Below are 16,939 nucleotides of genomic sequence, written 5' to 3' on the forward strand. Positions count from 1 at the left end.
TTTCAAAATACAGGCCGTGTAATCTGTTACTTTCCTCAGCCTGTTCCGTCATCAGTTCTATAGTCTTACTCATGGTAGTGAAGAGTAATCTGTTACTTTCCATTATAAAATGCTTCTCCTACTTTATATAGTGGCATATAAAAGATTGATTCTTTGAGTTCTTTTTCTCACAATTTTGAGCCAGTGATTTTCTTCAATTGAAGTAAATTTTATGACTGTTATTTTACCATAATATACTAAAAATTTCGTGCACAATATTATGTTGTGCACAGGATAATGGCTGAAATGTGTTGTTCTTATTTCAGGCTGAGGGGACGCATCCAGTGTGATAAAGAAGTTTGCAGCAGGTTCCTTGTATCTGTTATTGTTCAGATGTTCCTGGAAAGACGTGAACAACTTTTGCTCAGATTTCAGAATGAGTTTCAACAGTTGACACTAGCTGATGAAAAGACTGACTTGCTTGATAATTTTTTGCAAGCCCTGTTCATTGAAATGGAACAAGACCCAATGTGGCAAGGTAATTTCAAAATTATATATTTCTATTTGATATAATTTTTGCTTGCATTGCAGAAAGTAGCTGTATTTTTTATTTTTTGACATTGTTGCTATACAACAACATTGTAAGTGCTTCCAAGAAAAAATGTAAGGAAATAATTTCCTCAACATAATCTATAGTACAAATAAATATGCTCCAAGGTAATCTTGGCAAAATTCCCTGTTTGTTTAATGCGTATGGCTTGCAGTCTTGTATTTTTGAAATACCTTATTTGTGCAGCTCCATTAGAGTCGTGTGAAGTTTTGGTAACTACCATACTGTTCCTTTGTTTGTAATGAGTGATATAACCAAAAAAGCTCATAAAGACCTATATTTGGACTGTAGTGGGACTTGAGAAGAATTCCCCCACAATAATTAACAATTTTGTCCACAGTCAACAGCTGCAGTACTCGACAACAACACTCTTCGGATATCCCACTTCTACAGCAGTATGAATCACACTTCATGTAAAAGATAAAATTTCAGATTTTCTAATAAAATATACCCTTTTGCCTCAGCCTGTTCCGTTATCAGTTCTATAGTCTTTCTCATGGTAGTGAAGAGAGAATACATAGAAACCAAACTAGCTACATGTGTCACTTACTGTCTGGAAAGAATTGCTAAGGGGTCAAGGGAATACCTATCTATCAAAGGGGTGGAGGTGAAAAAGCAGTGTGCAGCCCATGATGCACGAATCCCCATACTTCATTCATCTAGTATTTGAGAATGAGAACACATAGTGACTTGCAACAAACATTACATGTCATTTCAAACCTTTATCAAACTTGTTCTCACTGATAACCTACACAGAAAGATGAAAGGAAAAAAGTTTAGTGCTTACTACATTTTCACTGTTAATCCAGTAAAACTGCCACATGAAGCATGCCATTTTAATTTATTACTTCAATCCGACCAGGTGTTGGATAGAGGGGAAACAAAGATGATGATACTACTGACTGTATTCACAGCACATTTTGCGGCCAGTATTTACAGATACTACTGATTTACCAACAGAAGTATATCATTGTACGACACAAAGTTCAGGAGATAGCACATCAAATACTGAGATGCGTGAAAAACTGTGGTATTGTGCATGATGTATTAATTTATTACTTCTTTACTACTAACTCCATTCACAAGACGCTTTGCAGAGAGTATCCGAATATGTGCTGCTGAATGTACCTACAAAAATACATCATTTTACGACACATATTTCAGGAGGTATGATGTCATAAACATTAAGAAGCATGAAAAACTGCTGCATCATTCATGACATACTAATTTACTATGTCTGGACTACTCACTCTTTGCACAACACAATTTGCAGGCTGTAGACACATCTGCTTGCAAAACTATATCATTGTATGACACACAGTTCAGGAGATACGATGTCGTAATCTTTGAGCTGTGTGAAAATGAAGCTGCAAGGCAACATTCGCTATAGGTACGGGTGAAGCATCTGTACAAATGCATGTAAAATATTTGAAATACATGTGAAATATAACTGACATGTGTACGTGGGCCATGCCATGGGTAAAAAGCTTATCCTAAGTCCCTGGAACGATTTATTACAATCTCAAAAGAAATGCTATGTGGATAAGGACCACCAGCTTGTTATAGGTGTGGGGTTGATAATGTGGAGAGGAAGTGCGAGGAGAATATGGACAGTCAGACAGAAGGGGGGAGGGGTGAGGAGCAGATGAACTGAGAGGAGGACAGGAAGAGATGGACAGATAGTGCGGGGTCGAGGAGGTGGATAGATTGAGGGCAGAAGCAGGAGATAGACAGATAGGGCAGAGGAGGAGATGGACTAATAAAAGAATGGAATAAACACATACATGGGCAATGCAAGGTACTGAGCTAGTGTATATGAGGCTGTTCTCTGGTGTGAGCATTTCCATAATTTAAATTTTGCACCTACCTTGTAACACAGTTCATTATGTTTTGCTTGCTTTGTCAAGAAATGTGGAGCTTGACTCTACTTGTGGCTATGTTATTAAAATTATTTTTCTGTCCTGAAGCAGTTTGGAAACAAGTGTAACGGTGGTTAGTGACAAATATATGCCATAACCATTTAACTGGGACCACATTTTTATTTTCATGGTATGGCAATAGGTGTAGGATCACGTAAGGTAACAACCATAACTGGAGGTAGAATAACATGTAACTTACTAATCTCCAAAGTGGTGGTTATATTTTTTGGGTTATTCACAAGGGTGGTTCAGAAAGTAAGTTCCGTTGGTAGTAAAACAGGAACTGAATACAGCTAGGAGAAAGGACTTTATTTCACAAAAATCTGTAACGCTTACACTACTCTTCAGCATAGCCTGTATAATTTTACAGGCATTTCTCATAGTGTGGTTTATGTTTATGTATTCCTTCATCATAGAATGTTGCCTGTTGCCCTAAGAAGTTTAGGCACCCAGTGTGCACAAAGTTTATGAAAACCCAGTTTTTCAGTAACAATCTTATAAATTACTGTTCATGAAATTTGTGGAAGTTGACGAGCAATTGCATTAGTCGTAAACCTACGGGTTTTCTTAATCGTTTCTTTGACTGCACTAACCAGTTCATCAGAAACTACAAATGGATGTCCCCGTCATTCTTCATCATGCACTTGATCACGCCCTTCCTTGCACTTACCTTCTCACCATTGAAGCACTCATTGCATTTTCTCCGTAAACCTCGCAGATTTGTCTATGAATGTCATTTGGTTTAACATTCTTAGCATTCAGAAAACAAATCACAGATCTCAGTTCACACGCGGCGAGATTTTTGGCCAACAATGCCATTATAAACAATCACTATGAATGACTCACGACACAGAGCAAGCACGAAATGGCGTCATTTCATTCTGCTTGAACCAGAGGTACTACTGCACATGAGGGGAACTGCCATCATAGCAGTGCCATGGAGAAAAATCAAAACAGAACTTACTTTCAGAACTACCCTCATATGTCATTATCGTTGTTTTATAGATATTTCAGGATGTCCTCCAAGAGTCTAATGAGCACACTCAGGATAGCTAACCAGCTAATCTGTTTCATTTATGAGCGCATACCCTTATACACAGTTACTACATTAACATTTTATATGGGCTATTACGGTGACTTTAATTCCTTTTTCAGAAAAAAAGTGTACTTATTTGAAAAAGTATGTATTTTTCAATTTATAAATGTACACAGTCATCTCCTGTCAACTACTGTGACAGAAATGTGTTGCTTCAGCCTTACACATTCATAAATATTATGAATCTTTCACAATCTTGTGTAAGGAATTAAATTATATGTCCACCTCATATGTTGTTGCCATACACTGACCTTACAAACTCCATCACCCACTCCCCCACACACACAGAATGCCCCCTATTAACAGTGTAAGCTAACACAAGACTGTATTCCAAAGGTAAGTCCAGTCCACAAGGTACCAAGTTCCACCTATAACAAAACGAGTGCACAATAGTAGCACCAAAGCCAAACTGGTACCACACTCACCATACACTCCACTGATCACATCACCACTGACTCAGAATGACCCTGGGCTGGCTTACCGTATTTACTTGAATCTAAGCCGCACCTGAAAAATGAGACTCGAAATCAAGGGAAAAAAAATTTCCCGAATTTAAGCCACACCCGAAATTTGAGACTCGAAGTTCAAGGGGAGAGAAAAGTTTTAGGCCGCACCTCCAAATCGAAACAAAGTTGGTCCATTGTGATATGAGACACAATTTAGCTCGAATGAATGACAATACAGCTACAGTAGTTTGGTTCGAGTAGTAAGCTTAGCAGTTAAGCTTTACCAGGTAGCCATTGCTATGCGTCAGGCAGTCCATCCGTATTTATACGGGTACCCTTCCTTTTTCACGTGCTTCGTCTGGTTTGAATTGACTGCATACTTTTCTTTGATCTGATAAGTGCCGTTCTCACTCTAAGCTGAAAATGCATTACTGTACTGTGTCATGCATTGTTTGTCGCATTCTGATAGTGTGTGTTTACGGCCTGTCGCCGCTCGCGGCATGGCTTGCTTTTGTGCGCGCTATCACCGCTTACAATTTAAAAAACAAAAAGGAATCATCTCATTAGCGAAACAATGGCAAGAGACTGCTATTTGTTGTTATTTACACTGCTGCTTTCTTTTATAATGATCAACAAGAACCAAATAATAGACTGCGTATGATAGATGATGTTCTGAACAAGAGTTTCGTGAAAATTTTTCTCCGTTTGAAAATCTTTGCAGGTGCCTCTTTAGTACGTTACATTCTGCACAGAAATTACAGTCATCTTAGATTTTAAAATCTAGTCAATTGCCATGCTTCATTTCTAACTGTATCATTATTAGGCATAAGAATAATATGAATATAAACATGACTCACTCTAGTTTCATAGTTTATTAGGCAGACAGGATTTAAATGAGATAGCAGCAAACACGAAACAATACATGGCAAAATGTTTATATTCGTATTATTCTTATGGTGAAGAGAATGCTGCATGTGATTCACAATTCATAAAAGTTCCTATTAGGAACCATCTCTTCTCACAGGTAGGAAAAAGTTCAGAACGTAGAGTTGGCCATGTTGACAAACATCGCAAACAGTCTTGCCAGCCGGATTTTCGTAGTACATTGAAATGCTGCTACATTCGAAGATGAACAATACGGAATTTGTATTTACTTCGTTGGATAATGTATGAAAATGCAGTGATCGAAACTTGGGGCGGAGAAAAAAAGCTCTTCTTCCACCTTTTTGCTTTTAATTCATTTACTGACGCAGAGGTTTTGGTGCCAGTGTTTATCTTTGTGCCTACAAAGCATGCCTGTGTAGCACTACATATATTCGGTGGCAGAAGTTAGTTGTGGCGGCACCTACCAACATTTTTCAGAACTTCTGCTTGCTTTGCACTCGATTCTAAGCCGCAGGCGGTTTTTTGGATTACAAAAACCGGAAAAAAAGTGCGGCTTAGATTCGAGTAAATACGGTATATAACATATTCTGGTGTGGTCCCCCCAGAAGGCAGTGATGACCAGTGCCCTCTGGGTAGTGGTGCTGCAGTAGTTGAAAATAATGTTGCCCCAGCTATTCAGTATCTATAGTGTCATCGGGTGGCACCATGACAGAGACAAAGAAAATGGATAGAAAATTTAAAGTAGAAATTAATTCTCCTAGCTTGTGGGACTATATGTTCCTTCTTTGGAGAGTAAAAACAAATAAATTGATTGGAGAAAAGTGGAAAGAAGGGGTGGGGAGATAGGTCACTTAGAACACAAAGACATACAGACAGGAAACCTCTCTAAGAGCCCATTGAGGTGAGTGGGGCTGCGAGATGGGGGGATTTCAGCAGTTCCATCAGACGACACATGATGGCGCTGGGACTAGAAACTACCCAGGTAGCAGACAACAGGTAGTGAATGAATGTCCCCACCACCACTTCCCCTCAAACGCCAGCACAGAGTAAAGTGATGCCCAAAAACAGTTCTGGCCTTTTTACAAATCGATATCAGCAAAAACAGATGTTGTGGCACTAAAACTTGCAGCATCAACAAGCCAGTAGACACTACTGCTGGTTAGGCTGTTGCCACAAAGTATTTTCTGAAAGTGTTTTATACTCAGAAACAAAGCAGAAGTATTCTGTAACATTACAATTTGGCCCTTACGTCTCAGATATGGATCTTCTTCGTTACATGTTCTTTAATGTAGAGAAGAATGCATTTTGTGGGTGTACAGCTCTGTAAGAAAGAAAATTAATTCATGGCGGCACTGTAAGCAAATCAAGCTCTTAATGTACCAGTGTATTACTGTTGGTATTATGTTTGTATTCCATTAAATATTAATCATGTTTTCTTCAGTGTAGTACGTTGGAATTGTTTCACTGATGATCGAAAAGATTTCACGCTGTCTCTGTCAAACCAATGCAAAAACAAGTTGTTAGTCAATCTACAAGCCTCAGAAAACAAATTATTTAAATGCCCTGACCTCTAACTCTATCACTACTAATGAATAACACATTGAGCATAATTAACAAACTGAACATTATATTTGTTCTGTCAATCAGTATGAATTGAATAAAGCAGCAACTAGTTGCATAGTGATATTCAGGCAGCTTATTGAAACTTATGTAACTGGTCGATGTTTTTTTAACATTAACTTTGTATCAGAAGTCCTCTCAAATATGGATATAGTACATACCATTAATTGCAACACATGTTACTATGTGGAATGCTTGTTAGCAGCTGCAGCTGTATGCAAAATTGTGCAATAGAATTCCACTGTGACTATTTTTAGTAAAATTTTTTATAGAGGGTCAGTTCTTAGCACAAAGTCTACTTACAAATATTCACTCATCATGGCTTAGAGCATGCCCTCTGTAATTGTTGACCAACCAGCTACTACAGTCAAAACAGTGTACAGCAGTACAATAAGGGAAAGCCCAAAATTTTGCTCCTTTCAGTTATTTATTTTCCAGCACAGGCTGCTTTCAACACTCTGTCATGTCATCATACAGTGAAGGACTCGTCTCATCTGACACCTGTTGTGAGATGCTACCTGCACATTTGCGACTAGCTCTCTACCCATTGCTGCCTCCCTTCCATGCTGCTCTCTCACATCAGAGAGACCTTCACAAAAGTGCCTCTGCTGTAGTTTACCAGAACTAAGCAAGTGACCTGTCTGATATCTACTGTCTGGAACAGTGATTTTGGAGGGTTTCCTCAATGTGTATGTTATTCTGTGTCCTTACCATAAGTTATAGGGACCTACCTACTGGGTGTTGGTATGGTGACAAATTTGAAGGCATTGTTTCACTGATAGTATCAGAACAGTGATTGGACATTGGTAAGCTCTGTGCTATCTTCAGTTCAGTCAGTGAGTTAGTACCACATTCCATATCGTATTCACAATAAATTCTTCTACTTTTAATGTGTTAGTTAAACAAAAGATTTTTAGAAACAATTTATAGCCACACACAGCATCCAAAAAACAGCTGACAATGTTTAGTATGTTGTGCGGGAAGTCACACTAACCAGTTTTCAAGAAGGAACCCATATCCAGAAATACATGGTTTTGGTGCTGAAGAGCATCGAAGTCTGAGATGGGTGTGTGTGTTCCACATTACATCAATATACCAAATGTGAGTAGCATGTTGCTCTGTCTACATAACAAATGGGCTTCGAACTGCATACATCCTAAGTCAATGCAGAGCCTACATAAGGTGATGCAGAGCCTTAGGCACATGAGCCGGTATGTGTGGTTGTCTTTGAAGTATTTCAGTTGCTCCATGGGCTTGAGCAGTAGGTCATCTGCTGAAGCTACAGGTGTATCATACACCATATTCTCCATACTACCCCACAGAAAATAGTAGAGAGATACCAAATCAGATGACCGTGTTGGCCATGGAACTGGTCCACCCCTACCAATCCATCAGTTGGGATATGCAACATAGAGGTGATTCAGCACATCAATACCGAAGTGTGCTGGAGCTCCCATCATGTTGCAGCAACATGTCAGTGCAAACATTTAGTGGCACTACATAGAGTGGGGTAGGCAAAATGTGTGTGATAAATGTGACATAGATCAGTTGTCTTAGTCTGTTTGGCAGTAGATATTGCCCAGTGATATGGTCAACAATTGTCCTGGCCCAAATGTTAATACTGACTCTTTGTTGGTGATTTTGAATCACCTGCACACACAGATTTTCGTCCACCCAAACATGCATGTTGCGCAAGTTTAATATGCCTTCTCTAGTAAACGTCGATTCATCTGTGAATTGTGGCTGGAGTGTGCATTGCCATAAATACCACTGCACAAACTGTAACTGTCACAAGTGGCCTCTTCCCGGAATGCCTGAACTTCCTGCAGATGGTGTGGATGGAGCTGGTGTTCATGGACAACACGCCACACAGCGCTTTTACCCATGTGTGTGCCTGTGCCACCTGCCAAGTGCTGGTGGCTGGGTCCTCTTCTAACATTGTCAGCACATACTCCCCAACCTTAGTGATAGAGCCAAGCGTGGATGACCCATCGTGTTTCAGCACCTACTATAGGACAAACATTAGAGTGGGGATAGTATTTGCAAGTACCAAGCACAAAGTGCTACTTCTTTACTGTACAATGTACACAATTCTGGCAGAAAATAGCTACGTGCAACTCTCTGGTTTCACTGACGCGTCTATCAATGACTGCGAATGTGGAATGATGTGGGGTATGTCTGTTTGTAAAATGTTCCACATACAATCTTGCAGCAGCTCTCCCATTTCAGTCCACTTTGCTGTATGCAAGCACCATGTTGCTCATTTCCGCAGCTGTGTACTGGTACATGTCACATTGCTGACAACAATGTTACTGCAGTAACAGACCACACAAGTTCCGCGGTAGGTTGCACACAAGGGCTGCGTGGGAGAGTGTAGCGCATGTGCAGGAGTGTTATTACGCTCAGGTTGTCCATCTGCAGTGCACAGGTGATTGAAGGGTTGCATACCTTCCTTATTCAAGTGCCAAAATAAATTGAAACAAACTGTGAAAACAATTAATTGTCAGACTGTGACGCTTTCCAGCACCCAAGTGGTGCATTTTTGGATGTGGGTTCCTTCACAAAAGGTGATCAGTTTGCCTTCCCGCACAACACACTAAGCATTGTCTGTGTTTTTTTGGAGAGTTGTTAGGGGGGTGGGGATCCGACACCCTGTATAAATGACTGTTCAAATCCCTCTTCAGCCATTCAGATATAGGTTTTCCTTGGTTTGCTAAAGATATGTCAGGATGGTTCCTTTGAAAAGGAGACAGGCAATTTCCTAACCTATCCTTCCCCAATCTGAGCTTGTGCTGTGCCTCTAATGACCTCATTGTAGCCAGGACATTAAACCCTAATACACTATGTGATCAGAAGTACCCGGACACCCCAAAAACATATGTTTTTCATATTAGGTGCACTGTGCAGCCACCTACTGCCAGATACTCCATATCAGCCACCTCAGTAATCATTAGACATCGTGAGAGGGCAGAATGGGGTGCTCCGCAGAACATGGACTTCTAACGTGGTCAGGTGATTGGGTGTCACTTGTGTAATATGTCTGTATGCGAGATTTCCACACTCTTAAACATGTCTATGTCCACTGTTTCTGATGTGATAGTGAAGTGGAAACATGAAGGGACACGTACAGCACAAAAGTGTACAGGCTGATCTCATCTGTCGACTGACAGAGACTGTCGACAGTTGAAGATGGTCATAATGTGTAATAGGCCGACATCTATCCAGACCATCACACAGTAATTCCAAACTGCATCAGGATCCACTGCAGGTACTATGACAGTTAGGCAGGAGCTGAGAAAACTTGGATTAATTGGTTGAGCGCTGCTCATAAGCCACACATCATGCCGGTAAATGCCAAACAATTCCTTGCTTGATGTAAGGTGCGTAAACATTGGATGATTGAACTGTGGAAAAATGTTGTGCAGAGTGACAAATCATGGTACACAATGTGGCGATCCGATGGCAGGGGTGGGTATGGTGAATGCTCGGTGAACATCATCTGCCAGCATGTGTGTGCCAGCAGTAAAATTCGGAGGCAGTGGTGTTATGGTGTGGTCTTGTTTTTCATGGAGGGGGCTTGCATTGTTGTTTTGCATGCACGATCACAGCACAGGCCTACATGGGTGTTTTAAGCCCCTTCTTATTTCCCATTGTTGAAGAGCAATTCGGGGATGGTGATTGCGTCTTTCAACACAATCAAACACCTGTTGATAATACATGGCCTGTGGCGGAGTGGTTACATGACAGTAACATCCGTGTAATGGACTGGCCTGCACAGAGTCCTGACCTGAATCCTATAGAACACCTTTGGGATGTTTTGGAACACTGACTTCATGCCAGGCCTCACCGACTGACATCGATATCTCTCCTCAGTGCAGCACCCTGTGAACAGTGGGCTGTCATTCCCTAAGAAACCTTCCAGCACCTTACTGAACATACGCCTGCAAGAGTGGAAGCTGTCATCAAGATTAAGGGTGGACCAACACCATACTGAAGTCCAGCATTACCGATGGAGGGCGCCACGAACTTGTAAGCAATTTTCAGTCGGGTGTCCAGATACTTTTGATCACATAGTGTAGTTGTCAAGAAGAAACAACCTTGATCTACATTTGAAAACACTTCTGTCATCTGTTAGGAATTTTATTTCCATGGACATATTGTCTAATAGTTTTATAATTGTATATTCAATTCATTTCCATGCAAAAGCTAGATTTTTCCCTCCTCCTGTTGTATTTATGAATATCTCTTATTACAGTCAAACTGCAATGGATTGTTAACAACAGATTTCTTCAATGAATAAAGGTACTGTGGGGTTATGTTTAATATTCTAAATTGTGTAAACATGTGCCTGTAAGGTTTGCATATGTAAACCCGACACAGTTCTAAATAATTTCATTTGTGCAGTGAATACCTTACTCCCCAGGATGTAATGCTTTACGACATCTGAATGAAAACATATGAAATTATTGATTTCTAGGTCCCCAAAGTCGGCAATTATTTTTAGCGAAAAAGTAGCTGTACTCAACTTTTTAGCAAATCCACAGTTTCATCTAATTTTTAGTTTCGTCAGTATGCACACATAAGAACTTGGATCATTATTTCTGTTTATTATTTGTTGTTGGTACCCAACAGTTATAGTTGGTGAGGTATTTTTGACAGAACAAAACTGAATTAGCTATGTTTTTTCAAAGTTTAAGGATGGTCCATTCGTGCAAAACCAAAACTGAATTAGCTATGTTTTTTTCAAAGTTTAAGGATGGTCCATTCGTGCAAAACCAACTAATAACTTTAACAAAACTTTTATTATATCCCTTGTAGATGAATCTTTGCTTAAGACACCTGTAATTCTTGTGTCATCTGGAAAAGTGACTAATATTTTCTCCTGACTCAAATAAAGTGTAGAGATAAAAATAACAAAGTGAGTTCCCCATTTTGATGAGAAAAAAAAAGGCATTGTACAAGTCAATACAGCCATGCATGTCCACAACATGCTTTTCTCGGTGGTTAAGAAGCCAGTTGCCAAGTCAAATTTATGATGCAGATCAACAGCGTAAGCACAAATACATGCTCCTGCAAGTGTAATTGCAAAGTAGCCATTACATCTACTGTGGTAAGAAATGGAACAATCACACAAAGTACTAAGGGAACCAAAAAGACAACTTCATTACAAGAAAGAGTGCCACAAGATAAAACAGACAGCATACTAAAATGCCCTTCACCACCAACATCACCACTGAAAGACAAAAATCACATGAGTGAAAACTGATGAATATGAAGAGGACCCATCCATGGAGGTAATGGAGTACGAAGTCTGTCAGAGGAAACTAACAAGTCTCTCCTCTGAACCCGTGACTGACATATATCTGCAATCCCAGAAATAAGGGAAAAAAGGCAGATTTAGAAAGAACTCCCCAATAAAATGACTCCCGTCCTTTGCATGTGTCTCGGGGAGCCTCATCTTATTACAAAGCTTCCTGTGTGTTCCTCCTTTGTGCAGACTTAAATGCGAGTAACATGCTATGGGCTTCTACAACCACGTGTCCCTGGTGTCAAGTTATTGAGAACCTCATTTCTGACTTGATATCTGTAAACTGTAAACAAGTCATACATAGTCAGTAATTGTGGTGACTTATAATGTTTTGTATTATATATATAGTAATAATACATGCTCAGGGGCATGCATCCTGTGTGACGTGTGTGGCCACCACAGGTCCACAAGCTGGGTCTGGCATTGCTTCCACTTACTTGTGCCAGGCTCCTCACTTTCATCTGTCCTGTCTGACCTCTCTTGGTCAACTCTTGTTCTTTTCTGACCCCGACGGTATTATGTATGGAGGCATAGGGTGTCTTTCATTTTCATGCCCTTTAATGGTCCTTGTCTGTCTTTGGCCGATTTCTTCAATCCTCAAAGTGTCGGACCCCTTCTATTTTTTCCGTCTCCACAATTTTGTGTTGTCATCTTTCATCCTTCATTATCAGCTATCTGAATAACATTCAGAATTGTAATTTGAGGATTTATCCTCACACCGAGATGACACCTTAGACAGTCAACCATGAACAGTCTTTTGAAGAATAATTCCACCGACTGCAACCATACATTGCAGGAAAGACAGCATTCGGATTCGGTGGGCTGTCATTCAGAAGATAATGATGGATTGGAGCCTCTAGCAACTCAACAGTCAGTATAAACCGAAAAACATCAAAGGACTAAACCTAAACAAATCTCATTCTTCTTGAGACACCATGTTAACTCCTTGTGCCAATTAGGAAAATTAAAAATTGTTACTAATATCATGAAGAAACAAAATTGTAATCATGACTCTTCAAGAAATCAGAAACAGTGATCAATGGACTCGCAGGGATACTGACTTTATAAAAGAATCCCTGGAAAAAGAGTCATGAAAAACTGTGCACAATTTGGCAATGGATTTCTTATAGATCTCAAAATTATCGACTCTATCATAGACTAAAATCTCTGTCCCCAGACTTGCAAGTCTAACTTTGAAATCTGCAAATAAGACATACACGATTATCAATGCACATGCTCCCACCAATCAGAATAATAATACTCTGAAGGACAAAGAAGAAACACAGAAATTTTGGGATCTCTTGGGTCAAGTCTTAATGTACATTCCTCCATCAAACATAAAAATTCTCCTTGGCAACTTCAATGCTCAACTGGAGCAAGAAAGAAGATACAGAGATATCATTGGAAAATGACCAGCACATAAATGAACCAACAAAAATGATCAAAGGTTAATTGAAACTTGTAGTAACCATATCTTGGTCTCTCAATCAACATGTTTTGAAAGGAAACTTCACAAATTAAAAACCTGGAAACACCCTGATATCTGAAAAGGCGAGTGGCAACTGGACCATATATGCATGGATAAATTTCACCATCGTGAACTCTACAACATCAAAGTTTTAAGGAGTGAAGACTCAGGGTCAGACCACTATGTTGTGAAGATCAAAATAAAATTAACACCAATGGTAAAGAAAAGATCTCAGAAAAAATCTAGAAGAAAATTCGACCCAACCATCTTAACAAAAAATGAGGAATACACTAGGAAATCAGGTGAAGGATCTATACGCTAGAAGAATTAATCACCAAATTAATATCCAAAGCAGAAGAGTTGGCTCCAATAAATCCCAGGAAGAAACATGAGTGATGGAATGAAGAATGTGACCAGGCATTAGAAAGAAGACACCAACCTTGGATAATGCATCAAACCCCAAAGTCTGGAGAATCACATCTAGAACTAATTAAGCAAAGAAAGTCAACCCATAAAATCATCAGGCAGACAAAATGCGAACATCTTAAAAAATATCCTAGAAAATGTAGAAGAGAACTTCCAGAAGAAACAGTCAAGAGATTATTACAAAACCTTTGGGAGATATCTTAAAAAGTATGAGTCCCCAACATTGATGCTGAGAGATGTCAGGATAGTTGGCACATAGTAATCAAGAAAATGCAGAGATCCTTGCAAAGACCTTCAACAAAATTTTAAATTGTGATGACCCACTGGAAACATTTCAAGTAGACACTGAAGCACCTATCTTAACCACCCCACACCTAATAGATCCTCCAACTATCAATGAGGTAGAGGTCGCAATTCAGGAACTAAAAAATTACAAGGCATGTGGTGAAGACCATGTATTTGCAGAAATCTGGAAGACTGCTAGAAAACCTGTGGTCATAAATCTCCAACTAATTGAAATGTGGGTCACAGAGAAAATTCCAGAGCACTGGAACTCGGGAATAATCCATCCATTATTTAAAAAAGGAGATAGAACCAACCCAGATAATTAGAGGAATAACCCTTCTCGACTGCACATACAAAATTTTCTCCCACATAATTTACAATAGGATCAAAAACATTATGGAACCACAACTTGGAGAATATCAAGGAGGGTTTCGACCATACAGAATCTTTCACAATAAAACCAGGACTCAGACAGGGTGATAGATTGTCCCCTTTGCTTTTCAATGTGGCCCTCGATTACATCATGACAATGTGGCAAAAAGAAAATCCATGTAAAATCAAAATTGGAGGAAAACCAGCAATAAGAGCAAACTGCCTTGGGTTTGTTGACGATTTAGCTCTCTTAGCCCTTGTCATGAAAGAAGTTCGTGCTCAGATCCCAAGTCCCCAGAAAATTGCTTCAAAAATAGGATTACAAATATCCTCTGAGAAAACGGAAATCATATCTATGACACCTCTTTGCATAGATAAAATCTCCATAAATGCACAAGTAGTTAACATAGTTACCGAGCGGGGTGGTGCAGTGGTTAGACACTGGACTCGCATTCGGGAGGACGACGGTTCAATCCCGCGTCCGGCCATCCTGATTTAGGTTTTCCGTGATTTCCCTAAAATCACTTCAGGCAAATGCCGGGATGGTTCCTCCGAAAGGGCACGGCCGACTTCCTTCCCAATCCTTCCGTAATCCGATGAGACCGATGACCACGCTGTCTGGTCTCCTTCCCCAAAACCAACCAACCAACCTTAACGTAGTTCTACACTTCAAATATCTTGGAGAAATTATTTTGCACAACTTGGGTGAGAAAGCAACATGGATAAATAGAACCAACAAAATGAAAAAAAACTACAGTTTCCGACCTGGTCAACATATAATAAGAAATGCCTGTCAGTAGACACTAAGATCCAACATTACAAAACTGTAACTCTCCCAGAAGCAACTTATGCAAGTGAAACACTGTTCAAAATTAAAAATGAAAGAAGAACCAGTCAACTCCTCAAGACTGAACAAAGAATTAGCAGAACATGCATCAATAAAAAATAACAGGTTGATGGAGCCTGGAGAATCCTCCCTAATGAAACTGTCTATTGCTGTCACCAGCACAATGAAGAAGAAAAGAATCTCACATTTCTTTCATGTCTTACGGCTACCTGACAACAGAATTTTAAAACAAATAGTGAGGAGAAGTCTCGGAAAGAAGACAGGAGGACAGTGGGTCAAAGAAATTCAGCAAGTTCTTGAAGGAGTTTGACTTAGGATTACTGATGCAGAGAACAAAAACAAAATTAACACTCTTCTTATGTATCGTAAATTTTCAGCAGAAATGACACACAGAAGACTGGTAGAGATTTCAGACAAGTTAAGAAAATTGTGTTCGGAACGAATGAAAAAGTACTGGGCTGAGCTCCAGAAGCAAGTGTTTCGATCTTCAAAGAGAAAGTAAACATGGAACGACTCAAGTGCTCCAATGTGGCCAATCAAGTTAATAAATAAAAAATAACTTTTGTTAACGAAACCATTGTTAATAGTATTATGGAAGTGACACAGAATTTTTATTAGAATTCCTTTTATTTTGTGTGGTTTTTAAAACATTAACTTGTGTTCCAAGTGAATAACATCCAGCTTATATTAATTGATGTGCTACTGCTAGCATTGGAATAACTTGAGGTTTGCCGACTAACTACAACTTTACCTACTTCTAAACCTATTGTTCCTACACTGTTCTACATTCCCCACATTGGTATGTGTGTGCATCAGCAGTCCTCGAGTCCATGTGTACCTGTGTGGGTGGCCATAGCATTCTTTCTTTCTTGAATATTTCTTATATATTTTAAGTTTTCCCGTAATTAAATTTATATGTGATTTGACTTATTTCCTGTTGTTCCTGTTGGATCACAGGGCAACAGTAAAGACCTTCCATCTGATTCTGTTGGCAGACCAAACCTTTCACTTCACTGCATGTTTTACCAGCGTTCAGAGCTGCTTCTTCCACCATTCTTTTCCATGTCTTTTTCTGGCGGCCGTGTCTGTGTGTTCCTTGTGGGTTCCAGTCCAGTGCTGCCTTTTCAACAGCTAATTGTTGTCTGCATATTGTGTGACCAATTCACCTCCATTTTCTTTCCTTTATTTGTTGACGGATTGGTCGCTGGTTTGTCATCCCCCACAATTCGTCATTTGATATAACATCTGGCCACTTCACATTTATAATTTTCCGAAGACACCGGTTTATGAAGACTTGCAGCTGGTTTACAATCATGTTTGTTACCTTCCATGTTTCCCAACTTTACAGGAGGACTGACTTTACGTTGCTACTAAACAAGCGCAGCTTGGTTTGTCTCGAGATGTTCTTATTACGCCAGACAGGGTACAGTTGTACAAGGGCTCCATTTGCCTTCTGTATCAGACTCCTTACATCCTCCTTGGCCCCTCCATCTTTACAGATGGTACTTCCTAGATATACAAATGAGTCTACTTGTTCCAATTCCTTTACATACACTGTTAGCTTCGCTTGTTTTTCAGATCGCATTCTCATTTCCTTAGTTTTCTGAACATTTATTTTAAGTCCTGCAATTTCTGTTTCCTCTTTCAGTCTTTGCAACTTTCCTTACATGTCTCGCAA

The 16,939-nt window shown here is 39.6% G+C and overlaps 1 protein-coding gene across 2 annotated transcripts in view; it reads left to right on the plus strand.

Moving 5' to 3' along the window:
* Window positions 1–16,939, plus strand: part of LOC126183295 (GTPase-activating protein and VPS9 domain-containing protein 1) — a 303,063-nt gene that overhangs the window by 262,858 nt on the left and 23,266 nt on the right. For both annotated transcript variants that reach the window (XM_049925134.1, XM_049925135.1), the window contains exon 25: window positions 306–517. In XM_049925134.1, the coding sequence (XP_049781091.1) occupies window positions 306–517 (212 nt within the window). The remainder of the gene's footprint in view (window positions 1–305; window positions 518–16,939) is intronic.

This window comes from Schistocerca cancellata, chromosome 4 (assembly GCF_023864275.1).
Source record: "Schistocerca cancellata isolate TAMUIC-IGC-003103 chromosome 4, iqSchCanc2.1, whole genome shotgun sequence".
Classification (NCBI taxonomy): Eukaryota; Metazoa; Arthropoda; class Insecta; order Orthoptera; family Acrididae; genus Schistocerca; species Schistocerca cancellata.